Here is a 19,326-nt window from a genome sequence, read left to right on the forward strand (position 1 = left end):
GTCATCTGAATGGGAGTGGCCTGATAATCTGTCTGTCGATGATCCACTGCAGCATGGATACGGTGTTACGGGGGAAAGTCTTTCTTATCAATTCGCTGTGAACACTTAGTAGCATAATGGTTTCCTCCACATATGTAGCAGCCTCCCCTAGGCATTCTTCTATGTTGACCCCCTCAGTTGTTTCCATTCCTGCCACCGCAATTTCTAAAATTTTGATTGTTGTTCCAATTTTCCTTATTTCTGTCAAAATTCTCGTGTCCTTTGTCTTTCATGTTCCTAATTTTTTGTTTCTTTTCTTTTCCTTTTATTCCATCATCTCGATACCCTTTGTTATCCTGATATGTCCTGCTATCCTGAAACTTCCTCTTGTAGTTCTGGTTGAAGGATTTGTAGGATGAAGCATCCTTCAACCTCTGCTCCTTCTTTAGGGCCTTACGCAATGCAAAGTCCATGGTTTCAGGCTCTTGCTTCTCAACCTCACTATAAATTTTAGGTCGCAAGCCCATTACACACTTCCGCATTCTAAAGAGTTCATCGTGCTGATACTGTGGAACATATTTCACCAAATGGAAAAATCGCTCGTGATATTGTGTAACATTCATGTTCCCTTGTACTAATTTATAGAAGTCTGTTGTTTTCCTGTCATAATAAAGCTGAGGTAACCATCGTTTGTGAAACAACTACAAGAATTTTTCCCAAGTTACCTCTCCATGTTGGAGTTTCTTTTGAGCCATAACATTCTCCCACCAGTTGGCTGCTTCACCCATTAGCTAATAGGTGGCCCATACTGCTTTAGATTTCCCAGTGTAGTTTCGCACTAGGAAATACTTCTCCATGCTAGTAATCCAAGCCTCTGCATCTTCCCCAGAAGCTCTTCCATGGAATGTGGGAGGAGTTAGCTTCTTGAGATCCTTGCTCAAATCAGCAGCTATTTGAATTCTATCAGAATTAAAGAGAGCACTTCGACCGTCAGCTTCTGTTTTCTACTCTATTTCATACCTCCTAAGAGCTTCAGCCATTTGCTCACCCTCACGTTTCTTCCTTAGCTCCTCTTCCTTCTTACTTAAGGCTTCGGAGCGTTGATTCTCCTCACGCTTCCTGGCCTCTTCTTCTGCTTGTCTACCTCGAGCCCCTTGCTCTAGGTTGTCCATCCGCTGGCTTTGTTGTGGTAACAAAGCCCCCTGTTGGGTTAATAGTGCCATAATCTGATCCAACCTCTCATTAGGTTCTTCAGCCCGTGCACTACTGCTCGACCCAACTTTTCGTTTAGATCTTGTGGCCATGGTAGTATTTCAAAACACCTGTCAAACATAGGTGCAATTAGCATAGTAGCCCAAGGGCCTAGATTTAAACCATGCGCTCTACTACCATATATAAAGAACCTTTTTAGACTAACTTTGTCACATAAACTTCAATCGGAAAATGCGGAAGAGACTATGCACAAATAAGTGGAAAAGACATACTATTCGTTACAAAGATAAATAATGCATCATTAAAATTTATCATCATAAATCCTTTTATATACATTTAGGACATAACATACATCTTTTCTATTTAGCTATTCCAGCTTACAGCTTTTCAACAGTTACATAAAAAGTTTCAGTTACAAGTTGCAGCTGATCAACATAACAGTTACAAGTTACCCTTCTTGAAAGAGCATCAAATTAGAGCTGAATTTTAATGAATTACAATATGATAATTAAGTACATCTCAATGACGAACTGGGCAATCAAACTGAGATGACTCTCCAAATAAATAAGTACATCTCAAATGACGAGCTGGGCAATCAAACTGAGATGACTCTCCAAACAAATAAGTACATCTCAAATGATGAGTTGGGCAATCAAACTGAGATGACTCTCCAAATAAATAAGTACATCTCAAATGACGAACTGGGTAATCAAAGTGAGATGACTTTCCGATGAGCTCTCTAGTGGTTCCAGTCTCCAAAAGTTGTAGGACGTCTCCCACCTGCTTCCCGAGACGGAAGTGTGGCCCAGGCGCTTTAACCTCGCCAACCACGGAGTGAAGTACTCCCCCGGGTCTCTTCCTGACACGAAGAGCTCCCCGATCCTGGCACGAGAAGCCTAGCTTCCCGGAACAAGATGGGTCGGATGTATCTGGTGCGACCGTGTAACATTTCTCCATTGCAACCATGTGCCTAGTAGTCTAAACACGAAATGTAGCTGGGAAATAAATAAATGAACTACATATCTACACATATGCAGTAAAAGAATTCCAAATAGGTATAACCATGTGTCACATATACAGTATTTGGAAAAAAATAAAATGGTTTGGCCAAGCACTTTTCAACCCAGAATTACCTGTAGAAGAAACAAAAACATAATGCAACCATTCTACAGTACTGGCAGATAGGGAAACTAAACATGAAGATATCCACCTATCTGTCCCATAAATCGCTACATTACACCCGACATGAGGGGATATACTTGTTAATGCTACCAACAAGTTGACATATAATTTCATAACCATCGCACAATATCAGCCATCAGAATACACTTCAGACTTCTGAGGTACATAGTTCAGCCAACTGAATTAGGAGTTATACTATGTTATACTGGTTAACCATCTAATCAATATGTAAAAGTTTTAAAAAACAATATTTCCAAGTGCAGAATAGTAGATACAATGATACAACTCAGTTCCTGAGTATGATATTTGTGAGTTAATTGATGTCTTACCCAAGATAGTCTAGTTCGTACTGATAAGAGTAGTGTTCAAAAAGATATAAGAGTCCAACTTTAACATCTATCCGCAATGTGGTCAAGAGTTGAGGATTACATTAAGGTTAAAACATGCAATCCCTGTAGTAAGATTTAACTTCTAACTTTTAGAGTTTTGTTGTGCTTCAGTATTGATCAGAAATAAATAAATAAAAGTTCAGCGTATTAAAGGCATAACCCAGCTTAGGGTATTAAAGGAAACAGTGTCGCTGACGTCATGACTTCTAGATTTCTAGTTTAACATTCTATGGATCTATTTATTAATTAACAGCACTATGGCTTAAATAGCAACCAGTATGGTTAACAGGGTAACAGAACGGTGTCGTCACAATCACAGTCAGTCACAACTTTATCGGCTACAGTAGTATTTTTTTTTTTGACAAAGTTCCTTTAAAGACACAGCCCAAATGCTCCCTTTTCCAACTTATGTCTAAGTTTGTTGGTGGCAATTTTAAGATCTTTTAGGTGAATATTCCGAGCGAGGTTGGTGTGTCGTCGCCCTCCATTTTCTCAAGCTGCCTTCTACGCCTTCGCTAGATAAAACCCATGCATTGATTAACAGGGCACCCTAAATAGCAACGCCGAGAGGAATTGAAATGGAGAGCACGAGCACCATACTTCTCCTTCCTCCTCCTCTCCTTGGTTGACAACTGTGATGCATCTACAGCAGCCAAGCGAAGGAAGATTGGGTGGTCTTCAAAAGATTTAGAATGGATGCTTAGCAGGTCGCCAAAGCACATCTCACAAACAGCAGGATTGGAATTAGTGAAAGCCAAGGCTTTGCAGGACAATACGTGAAAGGAAGAAACACATGCGTACTCACAAACCAATTTAAGTCAAAAGACTCTAGCAGAACTTTAAAGCAGGCATAATAATACCATTTACAAAGGCAAACGGCAGGAGAAGATTTCAGAGCTTCCACATTCACTGAGTTACACAACATGGAACGCCCAAATACATGCCAACGCAATTTAAACAAAGATTTGCATTTTCCTTCATACTATTGCTAGTCAAAAAGCGACACTTCCAGTAATTCAAAAAGTAGATGGTGGCTGAATGTTAAGCAAAAGAAAACCTGGAAGATTGTAATGTCTGTTGATACGATTGCTCCTACCAATTTTCTGCCCAAGGTCCACTCTTGCCATATGACGTACAAGGCTATAGATGGCCCTCTTTCCTGTCTTGTTCCCCATTTCTTCCCCAAACCCTATTCTTAACGTTGTTTCTCCCAAAATTGTCGTGTCAACTGACCTAACTGCCCGCTTCGCATTCATGCGGAAATGTAAAACAAAAATATCTCCTCCAAATTTTAACAAATGCCTTAATAGGAGAACATCTCAATTTTGTTTTTAAAACAATTCGTTTCACAAGAAAACTTATATATACATAGTTACTATGGTTATGAAATAGTAGTAAGAATGCCCCTAAGAAAGGTATTAATGTTATCCACATATACACAATTAACATTAGATCAAACTTTTTCATCAATTTAATTTATATTTGCTTATTTCAGGGTCTCTATTTAAATCAAATGTTATTTCCACATTCATTCTACTGTCTAGAATAAACATAGTAAGGCACAGTAACAGTATTCTAACATCATATAAATCCTAAGTGAAGTGTGTGTGGTCGCATAATCATTCGACACATCCCTTTCCATGGGGCTAACCTTCTCTACCTCGACCACACTTCTGTCGTGACGATCCCTGCATCCACTCAGACACTCACAACCATAACAAGGAGTCAGTATCGATCATTATTAACAACTTGTTTGCATCATTATTTAAGAATAACATTAACTGAATCAGAACTATAAACATCGCATCATGATTACATCAAATAACATCATCATTGAATGTAATATTTCATACGTATCCATCATCATAATTCATTTCAATTAGAAATTTTAAAACATTTACTTTCATTCAACTTTTAACTAAGTCTTAGTTTTGACCAAGTCGACATAGCCACATAAGCAAGAAGGAAAATGTTCTAAGGTGAGACGTGACATTTCTAAGGTCAAGATTCTCTTTTATCTTATAATGTAGTGTGGTCATTATCATAAGAACCTTATGATAGAATGAAGGATTTTAGGTATCTTATAGGATTCATAATTTTGATTTGTTCATGGTTTATTACAAGTGTAGCTAAGGCCCAAGAGAAATGTGGAGAATTTGTGATTCTCTTATCATATAATTCTCCTTCTTATGATCAAGTTTTGCTTGATTCTATCAAATTCTTAGGTCACTATGTAGGATCATTATGAGGTAATCCAAATGCTACACTTGGGCCATCAATCTCTTAATTCACGTGCAAATTAATGATCTTGGAAGAATATCAAGTGTGGTGTCCTACTAGGGGATTGATTGGTGCCTACCCCTAGTTTGCTTTTCAGTTATTATTGTCGAACTCTTCTAGGCCAGCTTTATGTTTATACTCGATGCTCAGTGACATTGTTTTTCAAATTATTGGATATTGTTTCATACTCAGTTGATTATATGACGAGTTATTTTGGTACTAGTTATTTCTTGTATACATTGATTTCAATTATTTCATGATGATAGTTAGATGAATTATTTGTGTATTTTATATGGATACTTGCATGTGTATAGTGTACCTATCTGTTTACTTTTTGTATGATGTTTCTGATATGGTTGAGGGAGGGAGTCATAGTCACCTGCTAGTTGGGATCTACACGATGTACCACTTTCGGCCATTGTATGTTTAGTTAAGAATATGAATATGTACATGCATAGATTTTATGCATATTGTAGGTATCAGGTATTGACTTCCCTGAATTGCCAAGATGAGTGTACCCTATCGCAGTATTTCAATGGTATAAGTGGGGAGATAATTCTTAAGTCCAAATCCTAACCTAAGCAAATTGTCCTAGAAAGTAGGATAAGTATCTGAGTTGTTTACCCATCTGAATTTGTCAAGTGACATGAATTTGTGACTTTGACCTTGGAGTTTGATTATGTTCTTTGTCTTGCAGTTCAGTGTTCGTAGTTCATCTTGTGGATCTGCGATGATTTTCAGTTGTAATTAAACCAAATTAAAAGATAATTTATTAATTTAATTTAAATAAAAAATTTATAAATAAAATTCAATATTTAATTATATTTAATTGATTGAGAAATTAATTATATAAAAGAATTAAATTTAAAAGATCATATTAAAGTTTAATTTTGGGCGTAATAATATTTATTTAATTCAATAATTCATTTTTAAACAAATGCTAAATCTTATTATTACTTAAGTTAATAAATATTTTTATCAAAAATGTCTCAAGAATTAATTAAAGAGAAAAAGAAAATTATTTAATAAAGATATTTTAGTTAAATGGCAAAAAGGTTGTACATGAATATTTAAAATGTAATAAAATAATAAAAGATCAAGATCAACGGGTCTTCTTCTGTGAATGCACAATCGAAGTCCTAAATGTAGGGGAGAACTCTTTATCAGAGATCTAGAGCTCATTTTTATAGGAACTGGGTTTTGGAGGAGCAATTTTGGAGAAGGAGGTTTTCAGAAAGATAGGGAAATACTTGCGTACTTCATGCACTGTCGAATTAGCAGCAAATTCAGGTAGAATCTTGTGGTTAATTTGCGCAGTAGATTTTCATTCTTAAATTTCTTATCTTCTTCATGTCTAGATTAATCTGTTCTCAGAATTTTAGATTTGGTTGATATCATTGTGTTGTAATTTACTGGTTTTTGTTCTTGATTTCATCAGTGAATTAATTAATTAAATTGATACCCTTGTCATATACTTTCATTGTTTGTCATTTTGAAATTGTCTGTATTTGAGAAATTGAGAATTGGAAGCCTCATTTCGTGAATTTAATAGATGGGTATTTTAATTAGGTAGGGTTTTGGGATGAAATTGAATTATAGAATGAAAAATTTGATTGCTTATTCGGGTCTTCCCTATCAGATCTAAATTCACAATTTTTATTAAAAAAAATCTAAATAAAAATTTGATTGAAGGGGGGTCATATTTATTTGTTTTTAATAAACAAAAAAAAAAAATTAAAAATGTTTTGGAGGGAGGCAGGACACCACATCCACCTTCCCTCTCGTTTTCTACCTCCCTCATGGCATATGGGGTCGCAGCAGTCTTGTTGTGTCAATAGCGATACCGCTGATGTAGGACCTGTTGCAGTAGCATATTTGTTGCAGGCCTGTGGGCCTTTAAAACACGTTGACCTTTCCTTTTAAATTTTTTTTTATCTTTTATTAAATTAAAATATTATTAATGATTTTTAATAATAGAGAATGATTTCAGTAATGTCAACATGTCAGGATTCCCAGTTCGAGTCATCTGAGATCTTTAATGAGTCTCAGATTCAATAGGACTTTCAAAAGGCATTGATCCTATCGGAGACTCTAGCTGATGATGAGATTTATAATTTAGATGAGGTTGTTACTAATCAAATTAGAGAATGGGTGAGGTCTAATAGCTTTATGGAGCTAGAGAAGGACGATTCTCGGGCTGTTGGGGCATAGGCTGAAGATCTGAAAGTTTCAAACATAAACTAGGATGTTGTAGAGCAACCTGAATCCCAAGAGAAGGCAGAGCTTTGCTCAGAGTTGATAGTCTCAAATTCTGCCCAAATGTCATTAAAATTGGGTTTTGATCCTAAAAAAATACTCTCAATTCAACAGACCCCCTCTCAAATCATCCAAGATAAGCCCACTCCGAAGAAAAGAGGCAAAAAACCTAAGAATACTCAAACTAAAGAAGAAATTGCAGCAGGTATCCAATTAACCTTGGATGGAAAATTCACACCCTCATAAAGATTGACGAGGAGGACTAAGTGTTCTCCTTGTCAACCATGAAGATAATTTCATAGAATGTCAAAGGATTAAATGCCTCTGAAAAAAGATACAGAATCAAGAAAGAGTTGGATTCTATGAGAGCAGATGTCATTATTTTGCAAGAAACAAAAATATCACAAGTAACTTTGATGAAACCATTGGGAAATGGTCAAATTGGCAATCAGTTCATAGAGCCAGGAATGGTGCCTTGGGGGGATTGGTCATCCTTTGGGATTCTAAAGTAGTTCAATGTCATCTATCAAAGTAGAAGGACAATTGGAAGGCATTATCTTTGAACTGGTTTGACAAAAAATTCCTCCTGTTCAATGTATATGGCCCTTCTACAACATTGGATAAGTAGAGAGTTTGGATGGAATTGACTCACGTGGTTCAATCTCACTATGACCAACATATCATAATAAGGGGAAATTTTAACACTATCCTCAAACTGTCTAAAAAGTGTGGTGGCATCACCCTGCCGCTGAAAACCATTCAAGATTTCTCCAAATTTGTAGAAGATAACAACCTTATGGACATCGAGCCAACAAGTGGCTCATACACTTGGACTAATAAAAGAGTTGATTATGCCCAAATAGCTATCAAATTATACCGATTCTTAATTTCTCAAAATTGGAAGTTAACTAATTCTACCTTTCTATCAGATATCATGCCAAAGCCAGGATCTAATCATTTTCCTATCAGCATTCAAGTGAGTTTTCAGCCAGCTCAACATAGCCATTATTTAAATTTGAGAGAATGTGGCTGAGACATTCAGTTTTTCTGCTCTCAATCAAACAATGGTTGACTACTACCTCCCCCCCCCCCGCAACTGACAGAACCAAAATGTATTGATTCGCAAGTAAATTGAAATTTATCAAAGTTCAAATCAAGAAGTGGAATGAAGTGGTCTTTGAAAACATTTTCAAACAAAAGGAGACTGTCAAGCAACAGCTAGAAAATGTTCTTGAGATGACTACCAATCAAGGTATGGACAATGAATCTTTTGCCACACAAAAAAGGTTATCACTTCAATGGGAAGAATTGTGTAGTATAGAAGAGGTTTATTGGAGACAAAAATTGTGGGAACTTTGCCTAAAGGAGGGAGATAAAAATACAAAGTACTTTCATGCTTCAACCAAGAAAAAAATACTTGTCAATCAAATTTTCTCCATTAATAATGTGGATTCTGGCATTATTCTAACAGATCCTCAAAGAATACAAGATGATGGAGTGAGGTTTTTTAAATACTTTTTAGCCCCTCTGATTCTTCTAGATGCCACGGCCACACGCGAGGTTGAACTACTTGAGTCCATCCCAACAATTGTGTCAAAATCGAATAATTTGAGGTTAATGGTGCCATGTACAATCTAGGAACTCAAAAAGGTTATCTTCTCACTTCCTCCAGATAAAGTGCCAAGTCCAGATGGATTTACTGCTCTATTCTTTTAAGCATGTTGGGATCTAGTTGGATGGGAACTCCTTCTTGTAATTGGAGAATCCAGATCTAGCAAATCCATGCTAAAATACTTCAAGACTACTAAAATAGCTATTATTCCTCAAGCTAAAACACCTAAAACCTTTGCTGATTTCAGGCATGTTTCTCTATGTAACAATTTATAAAATCATCATGAAGGCCATATATTTTAGAATGCAATACTTGGTACCGAGCCTTGTATCTCAGCCACAAAGTGGGTTTGTTTCGAGCAGGGAAACAATGGAAGGAGCATTAGTGGCTCATGAAACACTCCACTTCATAAATACTAGCAAATCGTCAGATTTTTCATCAAGTTGGATATGATGAAGGCCTATGATAGAGTTTGTTGGGATTTCTTGTTTAAGGTTTTGCGCAAATTGGATTTGGGAAAATTGAAGTGGGTGAGGGCCTATATCTCAAGTGCTTAGTTCTCAATTTTGATTAATGGGGTGTCAGCGGGTTTTTTGCTTCCACACAAGGAGTCTAGTAGGGTGATCCTTTATCTGTAGTCCTCTTCATTCTGATGGTAGAATCCTTCAGTAGACATCTTCAGAAATAGCAAGCTTCAAGTAGCTGGAAAGGTGCCCAAATAAGTGAGACAAGCATTTCAATAACACACACCTTATTTGCAGATGATACACTACTTTTTGGAGCCTCCACAGTTTCGGAAGCAAGACAGATTAAAAAATCTTTGGATTTGTATACCTCAACCTCAAATCAAAAAGTTAATTCACAAAAGTCAAAGATAAATATGTTCAATGTCAATCAGATAATATCAAACAACATTGTCAGGATCTAAGGATTCACAATAGATTTTTCGCTTTATGTCTATCTGGGTATTCCTTTTTCTGTTGGAGCAAATAGAACAAGTTACTGGACACCCATAATTGATAGAATTAAGTCAAGAGTAGTTTCTTGGAAAGCAAGATGGCTTTCACTTATAGGCAGAGTCCTCCTTATTAAATTGGTGCTTTCAACAACATCAAACTACTACTTATCAGTTCTCAAAGTGCCTACTTTAGTTATTCATGTCATTCAAAAAATTCTGAGAGAATTCTTATGGACAGGAAATATGAATGGGGATAAGAAAATCCCACTTGTGTCAATTGATAACATGGCACAAGCAAAGTAACTGGGTGGTGCGGGGATTCATGACTTGCAAAAATGGAACAAATTGTTCAGAGGTAAGCTAGAATGGAAAATGTATACTAATTTGCAAAATGTCTGGTGTCAAATTATGCAACATAAATATCTAAACAATGCTAATCCAATCAGAATCCTCACCATTCTTGATCCTCCTAAAGAGTCAACAATATGGGACTTTATAATGTCTTCAAGAGAGTTAGTAACCAATTACATCTCTTGGGAAGTCAATAGTGGCTCACAAGTCAAATTCTAGCATGACTCATGGAATGGGGAACCTCCCCTTGCCAACTTTGAAAGAATTGAGGATATTGTTTAAGCTTCTGAAAATGTATGGACAATTCACTTAATAAATTTTGTGTCAGATGTATGTATGTTCTCAAGAAGAGTGATATGGAAAGATCCAATAGAATTGCCCCTTCCACCCATGGAATGTAAGCATATGGAAATGATTCTCTCATAAAAAGGTGGTCTATTTGTCAACCTTGGAACCCAAGGTGATTTGGGTTCCCAGTAGAGAGGGTAACTTCAATATCAAAGATGGATATAATCTTTCTCAACAACAAGAAATTAATAAGCATCCCTCTCATGCTTTATCCTTTTGTTGGTGTCACTTCACACTACCCAAACTTGGATGGTTTTTGTGGTTAGCTTTAAACAAAAGGGCATTAACTAGTGACTAACTCCATTAATTAAAGATTGAACAACCTTTCAATTGCATTATGTGTGATCGTGAAGAGGAAAATGTGGATCGTCTTTTTTTTAATTTGCCCTGTTACCCAACAATGTTGGACATTTGTTTTAGGAAAATTGCAGTACTCTACATCTCTACCAAACAAATTATGGGACTTGTTTTAGTCATGGCCAGAATTATTCTCAAATTCCCTCTTCTCCGCTCTATGGTTATGTATTCTAGCTTTGGTTGTTTGGGTGATTTGGTGGGAGCACAACAAAAGAATTTTGTGTAAAGTAATTACTCCAATTCAAGTGGTTCTTTCAAATTTGGAAAAATCAATCTCTGAGGTGGTAAACACCAGTCGTTCAAAGCTTAAATGTAATCTTCGTATGACATGTTCAGACAGTATTGTTACATGGGAATGGAAGCATATTCATGGTCCAACTGGGTGGTGTCACCAATCATTTTCTTCAAAGACTCAAGACTATCATCTAGTTCATTGGATTCATCTTGTCCAGGGGATTGTTAAAATAAATTTTGACGGCTCTTCGAGAGGTAACCCAGGGAAATCGAGGGTGGGTGTGTACATTTGAGACCACTAGGGCTCTGTTTTGGCATTGAAATATTTCCCACTCCCCCAACGTACAAACAATATGGTTGAGGATCAGGGTTTACTGATTGGGCTGGCTCTTGCAAGAGCAAGAGGATTTCAATGTGTTCAAATAGAAGGTGATTCATTGGTAATAATCAATACTTGCATTAAGAGGAAATCATGTAATTAGTAGCTTGAATAAATTCTTCAACAAGTCTGGCTTCTCCTTAATTCATTTCAAGAAATTTACATATCTCATACTCTCTGCGAAGGTAATGTGGTAGCAGATCACCTTGCCAATAAAGGTTGTGATGGTCATGAAGTGACAACATTTTCCCCTAAAGAAGTTGCTAGGCAGGATACTAAACTTCATGAACTGATTGTATAAGATGTAAATGATCTAGGCAATCATATGAACAACTAAAGCCTTCATTAGATTGCTAGCTGATTGCCAGCATGGCCTGCAAGGAAATAAGTGCTTCTAGTTGCACTCGCGTCCAATTCAGTGTTTTGTTGATAATTTAGGTATTTGGCATCTCAACGACTCTTGGATATTTTGTTTGGGTTCAGCTTAGGGAAAAGGTGCCCCTCATGTATAGCTCTCAGTAATTTTGTGATTTCCATTTGAAAAAAAAAATGTAATCATCCATTGTATATATCATACATGTATATGACAATGATTCTGAGGTTTCTTCCTGATTCTTCCACAGATGAGTCTTTGAATCAGTTTATTAATATAATTACGGTGCCTAGTCCACTTTGGCATATGTATGTATGTATGTATGTATGTATATATGTATGTATGTATATACATATATATGTATATGTATATATATGTATATATATATATATGTATTTATGTATGTATGTGTATATGTATGTATGTATATACACATATATGTATATGTATATATATGTATATATGTATATATATATGTATATATGTATACATATATACATATACATATATATGTATACATTTATATATATGTGTGTGTGTGTGTGTGTGTGTGTATATATATGTATAAATATGTATATATATGTATATGTATATGTATATGTATATATATATATATATATATATATATATATATATATATATATATATATATATATATATATATATATATAGATATGTATACATATATATGTGTGTGTGTGTGTGTTACATATATACATATATACACACACACACATATATGTATACATATATATGTATATATATATATATATATATATATATGATTTTGAATAATAGTTTTATTATTTATTAAATTTGTTAATAATTAATAATTTATTTATTATAGTGTAGTAATTATTAATTAATTTAATTATTGCAGTTTAATTAAATAAATAAATTAAACTGCAATAATTAAATTAATTAATAATTACTACACTATAATAAATAAATTATTAATTATTAACAAATTTAATAAATAATAAAACTATTATTAAAAATCATATATATATATATGTGTGTGTACATACATATATATGTGTGTGTACATATATATGTATATATATACATATATATATGTACATACATATGTATATGTATATATACATATCTATATATATGTATATATATACATATAGATAGATATATATATATATGATTTTTAATAATAGTTTTATGATTTATTAAATTTATTAATAATTTATTTATTATAGTGTAGTAATTATTAATTAATTTAATTATCACAGTTTAATTCAGTTTAATTAATAGTAAATATTGTATAATAAGTTTAAATTAAAATGTTATTATGTTATTATTTAATGATTATGATTATTAATAATCTTGTGATTATTTTATTAAATAATCAATTATTAGTATTTAAGAATTTAGTAATTATTATTTAAATTATTTTATGATATTTAATAGAGGCATTTTTATATTCAAAAGTTAATGGTATTGATGCGTTCAAATTTGAAAGTGAAAATGGGTTAAGTTGTAAGGGAAAAATTTATAAACTTTGGTAAAGTTGAAAACTTACATCGAAATGAAAATGAGGCCTTGAAAACCTATAAGAAAAAATTAAACCTTTGTGTTTTCAAGACCTAATGTATTGAGAAAGTTACATTGTTTTTACTATATGTGATATGTGGTTTATTGATGTTGGGTTTCGAGGTTGACTTAGCTTTGACCAAATCATGATGTTTACCAGAGGCTTGGGGGTTTGTTATGTGAGGTCATGATGATGTTTTGTATATGATCTTTTATACCCAACCTTGGTGATGTGTTGTGTATTTCTATGATGAGTTTGATCTATTGGTGGTTATTGCTTTCCAGTGTTCTTGTGTGGAATTGAGGTGAATGGTGTGACCTTTCTGACATAACCTTTGAGTCTTCAATCAATTATCTTTGGATTGCTTCCCAGTTTCTTGTATAGAACTAAGGTGATTATGAGTTATTATTTTTTAGGTGACGTCATGTGGTTTCATAGTTTTGTATATGTATACTTGATTTTGGATCAGTCTTGTTAGGATGATTGTATTGGTAGAATCTATGATTATGATCACTAATATTTCAATACTTCTCAGTTGCTTGTTTAAGAACTAATGTGTGTTTTATGGTCATTTGAGATCTATTGCTTTTGATGAGCTTAGGGTAGGTTATTTGTATTTCATGTTGGGAAGTGGCTTACAATGGAGGTCAAGACCCTCAAGAGGCTGACGGGTAACCGATTGTAGGTTATTTTAATAAGTGATAACATTTCATTAAATGGGTTTAAAATGAATTAATAAGATATTGGTACCATAGAAAGTCACTAGGGGGTCTAGGGTATTAAAAAACTACCAGGGTAACCTTAGAGATGACTTGTTAGTATGCCTTGTCTGTATGAAAGGATATTGACGCTGCCTAGAGACACTAGGGGGCTCGGAGTACATAGTGGCTACTAGGTTAACCTTAGAGTTGGCTCATGTGATGACATTTACACACTTGCATAGTAGATTCCCTACATGTCATTGTTGCCTATGGGTTTAGATGTCACTTGTGGGTACCTTGAGTTAGATTACTTTCAAGTTTTTCTTGACCTAGATGTTGATTTTGACTTTTGAAATTTTTATCCTATTTGGGACTTGAGACTATCTCCTCAGTGTGGTGGGAGTGGACCCTTTTCAGGTTATCATGAGGTCGAGTGGTAGTGCTTTTTACTTTTGCCATTGAGATCCTACAGTTTGATGCCATGGCCAGAGTTCCTTGTTCTGCATTTCCTTTCATTCTATTTGTGTGTAATATGATGGATGGTTATACCTATTGCATTGTATTTTAATTCATGGATCTTAAAGAGATGATGTAATATATGTTTATGATGCATATTCTTTCAGCCTTTCATATCTTGTGACCTATATAGTGGATGATTGTGCATTCTAACTATTGCCAAGTGGCATTTGAGATAATTATAAATTTTTTAAATGGATTATTACTTGTAGATTATTCTTTAATGTGGATGTGTTATATATTGGTTTTAGTATTAATTAAGCTTAAATGTGATTCAACATCATAGGACCCTTGTTGGAATTTGTTTTATGGTATGTGCTTATGTTTATGTTATTACTTTTGCTATATTATTTATGTTGTTAAGTTACTATCTTTATAAAAAAAATGTTTGGAAAATGTAGTGAAACTTTAGGTTAATTTCTTTTGGGTTCCCTGGTGGGGCGTTACAATGATCTTTGTTCTAAATGATATTTTGTAAAATTTATCTTGTTAAGTTAGTTTCTATATAGTTGTTGAAAAACGTTATTACACCTCTTGGGGAAAAGGCATGTCTTTTCACCTATATTGATTCCTCTATTATATAAAGAGGATCATTATGTTCTAGGGATGAATTCATAGATACAATCTTTTAGAAACTCATAAATTGAAGAATGCATAATTGGAATTTCATTTTCAGATCTTGCATCTAGTTCAATGCAACTTTATTCCTATTATTAATATAGTATCAAGGGCTTCTATCTTTCCAAATTTGTGCAAATTCTTTTTGTTATTTGATTTGTTCCCTGTGGTATCTATTTCACGAAGGTAGATCTTGAATGTGCTATCTTATGGGATAATTGTTTTGATAATATTATGATTTCAATAGAAAAATTAATATTGTTTAACATTTGGATTATGTCTCACTAGCCTTCTCTATTAAATGTGGCATATTAAATAATTGAAACACATAGAAGTCGTTCAGTTCACAAATTTCTTCAAGCAACATATTTAAAAATTGTCTCTCAAGGTTAAACATAGATCACTTAAGCATCATTTCATTACCTAAGGAAGGCAGGCACTGATCTTACATTACTTTGAGTTTTGGTTAAGCATTTCTACATTCTCAAAGCAATCTATATTTAAACATTCACAACATACACAATACATTTAAGCAATCATATAGTCTAAAGCAATTTATACAAGAGCATGTCCTTCTTTAATTTTTTAGGGCCTGGACCCCATAAGGGAGTCAATGCCCTCCTATAGTATAGTTCTCGGTTGTGGGGGACTAACTATACCCCCCAACCTAGTGAAAGGGAAGCTTCTGATTACCACCCAGCCCCAACCCCCTACTTTTGTCATGGCATATAGTTGTAGATAGGGCCTCTGTAGGTTCATGCAAACGCACCACCCTAGGAGAGAGGGATGATACATAAGAGGCCCTTATAGCTTCACTACGGACTTAATTACTTACTTACTTATGAGTGAGAGCCCATGAGAATTGTTTGTTGGTTGGGTAACCACACGTGCGTGATCTATGAATGTAATACCCCACCCTACTGCCCCAACTATAGAAGAGAGGGCGGGACCTTCCATAGCCATAGAATTTGAAGGGAAGGGCGAAATTCTAGATAGATAGTTCCCGATATTGCCTAATCAAATTCTAGGGTGGGAGAAGAACTCAAACATTTTGTATGATTCACAATTTGATTTTCTTACGATATATTGCCAATTTAAGAAAGTGTTTGACTAATTCATATTATTTTCTATAAAATTTCTTCAACCAACAGATTAGGTTAAGGTATAGGCCTACCTACCTTGGTTCTACAAAGGCTAAAGTGTAGGAATTCAATTTCATAAAAGATTGCATTCATTAGACCTCCACAAGCAACATTGTTGCAAAGCAGGATGCTAGGCTAGCTGGTCATATGAGAGATTTAGTGAAGACAAATCCACTCTTATTCCATGGTGAGAGTATTGGTACCAAAGCTGAGAATTGGTTGATAAACATAGAAATATGGTTTGCGATGCATGCTTATGAGAGCAATACTAAATCTATATTTTCTATTCTGCAGTTACAAAGCTTTGCATCTAACTGGTGGAATTCAGAGGAGCAAATGTTGTATTTGGATATTGTTATAGTATCATGGGAGTTGTTCTTAGAGACATTTCGAGCTCATTTCATATCTAATTATTGGAGGCAACAGTGAGCAAATGAATTCCATGCCTTGCATCAAAATAACCTATCCATAGAATCGTATGAGCATTGTTTCATGGAATTGAAGCCATATTCAGGATTCCAGCACGATGAGGCCATGTTAGTACAACATTTTGTGAGAGGCCTTAATGTTCATCTCATTCAGGATGTATGGCTCCTTAAACCTAAAACAGTTAGGGAGGTTGTTGAGAAGGCTTTGGTAACAGAAGGGAGCCTCGCTATAGAGCGTAGTTGCAGTACAAGTGGACAATACAGATGATATTATCGGTCAAGATTAACTCAATGGGGTACCTAGTATTAGGGCACTGGTTACACCATATTTTTCCCTTCATCCTCGAAGGGAGGACAAAACATCAAGAAGAAAAGTTTCCAGGATTATAAGAGCAATAGATCACAATTCAATTAGGGGGGTAATATTGGAAAGGACATGAACTAGTATCATAACAAGAGACCATACAATAGCCAACTCACATAGGATTCTAGGTCAAGTTTCAGTGCAAGCAATGTTCAATCCTCTAGTGCACCACCTATAAAAAAGGATATTTACAAGAGGATAGAATGTTTCTCATGTGGTCATTTTGGACACATCGTAGTTAATTATCCACAGAGATTATTTCAGGGACCCAGTCAGCATTAGGCAGTTTCTAAGCCTACTATAGGAGATGCAGGGAGGTCTCATCGAGTATTTGCAGTTGTTGACCATCACCAAGAAGAGCATCAAGGCATTGTGGTTGAGACATCATGTGTGTGTGGTGATGTTCTGATTTCTATCTTATTTGACTCAGGAGCTACATTTTCATTTATTTCTCCATCTTTAGTAGAGCATTGTAAACTAGTTAGGGAAAAGCAAGATAATAGGTGGCAAGTTGAGTTGGCCTCATGCACCAAACTACTAGTAGAATCTTTCGTGTATTCTTGTGTTTTGGGCCTTGGCAACTTTGTCACCCCTTTTTCTTCTCTTCAAGCCAACTCCTGGATGTATAATGAATTAATGAATTTCAAAAGAAAAGTGGGAAAGATGCGGCAGGACCAGGAAATTGATCGCACAAAGGTCACTTAGATGGAAGTTTAGGTTGGTAATATACTGGATAAACTAAAGGAATATGAACACAAACTTTGTTTATTGATCAAAGAGAATGGCAATAAGATGGAGCGGCTTACTTCCAGCATTTATGCAGCAGTTGCAAGCCTAGGGAAGAGAATTAATGAAGAAATCATGTCTCCAGGTGGTCCAAGTAAAAGAACTAGACAGAGCTCAAGGAAAAAGGCAGCCGAGGTAACTAGGGATCTGCCACTGATACCATCCAAAGCACTGTGGAAGCAGGCAAAGAAGTTGTGAAAATGATCAAAGAGTTGCAGTAGCAGCTAGTAGTGTCCCTGGTATCTGGTCTCTGTTTTGGTAGTACTCCTAGTATCTGGTTATTGGTCTTGGTTTTTTATCTGGTTTTTGTTCGTTGTTAAAAACTAGGTTCCAGGTCCTTGTAAAACCTGGTTTCGTTTTATGGTTTTATTTTGTGGTTTCAGGTCCCTGAACAACCTGATTTTGTTACTTTTAAACTATAGGTTTTAGGTCCTTGTAAAACCTGGTGGTGCTTAATGGTTTTTCTTTTTCTTTTTTGTTAAGGGTTTTGGGTTCCCTTCAAAACCTATTTTTACCCTAATCTAAAACTTTGTCACCCCTTTTGATCTGCATGTTATTATCTTGGGGTCCTATGATTTCATTTTTCGGATGGATTGGCTTGATGTGCATGCAACCAAAATTGATTGTCGTCACAAGAGGATTCAATGTGTAGATGATTTTGTGGTTAATGCAGACATCATTGGTATACAAAGACCTATCTCCTTGTGTATGATCTCAGCAATACAATTGAAACAATGTATGTGACACGAATGACAGCTCTTTGCAACAACTATTGATGACTTAGACGAGAATCAGAGCTGAGAGTCTACCCTAGATAATCATCCTCTTCTACGACAGTATGTTGATGTTTTCCCTATAGATATTTCAAGTATCCCCCCGAAATGGGAGATTGACTTTCCTATAGATCTTGTTATTAGAGTGGCGCCTATCTCTAAGGCACCATATAGGATGACAACACAAGAGTTGAGTGAGTTGCAACTTTAGCTAGAGGAGTTGTTGGGAAAAAAACTTCATCAGACCTTGTGTTTCCCCTTAGGGATGTCCTGTCATTTTTGTGAAGAAGAAGGATGGTTCCCTTCAATTATGCATTGATTATAGACTTTTGAATAAGCTCACTATAAAGAACCAATATCCTCTTACTAGAATTGATGACCTATTTGATCAGTTGAAGGGAGCCAAGATGTTCTCTAAAACAAATCTCAAATCAGGGTACCATCAACATCAAATTCATGAAGCAGACATTCATCGAACTACTATTTGCACTAGATATAGACATTATGAGTTTACAATGGTTCCATTTGGTTTGAACAACGCA

General features: G+C 35.1%; 1 protein-coding gene across 1 annotated transcript in view; it reads right to left on the minus strand.

Annotated features, from left to right (window-relative positions):
* Nucleotides 1-1,626: 1,626 nt before the first annotated feature.
* SEP1 (stress enhanced protein 1) overlaps nucleotides 1,627-19,326 on the minus strand; it is a 95,511-nt gene continuing 77,811 nt past the window's right edge. Inside the window, exons 5-6 of the mRNA XM_089802325.1 lie at nucleotides 4,414-4,467; nucleotides 1,627-2,169 (exon numbers count right to left, since the gene is read on the minus strand). Of these exons, the coding sequence (XP_089658451.1) occupies nucleotides 1,711-2,169; nucleotides 4,414-4,467 (513 nt within the window). The 3' untranslated portion in view covers nucleotides 1,627-1,710. The remainder of the gene's footprint in view (nucleotides 2,170-4,413; nucleotides 4,468-19,326) is intronic.

This window comes from Cupressus sempervirens, chromosome 9, assembly GCF_028749045.1.
Source record: "Cupressus sempervirens isolate cs-2001-9-10 chromosome 9, ASM2874904v1, whole genome shotgun sequence".
In the NCBI taxonomy this organism is placed as follows: Eukaryota; Viridiplantae; Streptophyta; class Pinopsida; order Cupressales; family Cupressaceae; genus Cupressus; species Cupressus sempervirens.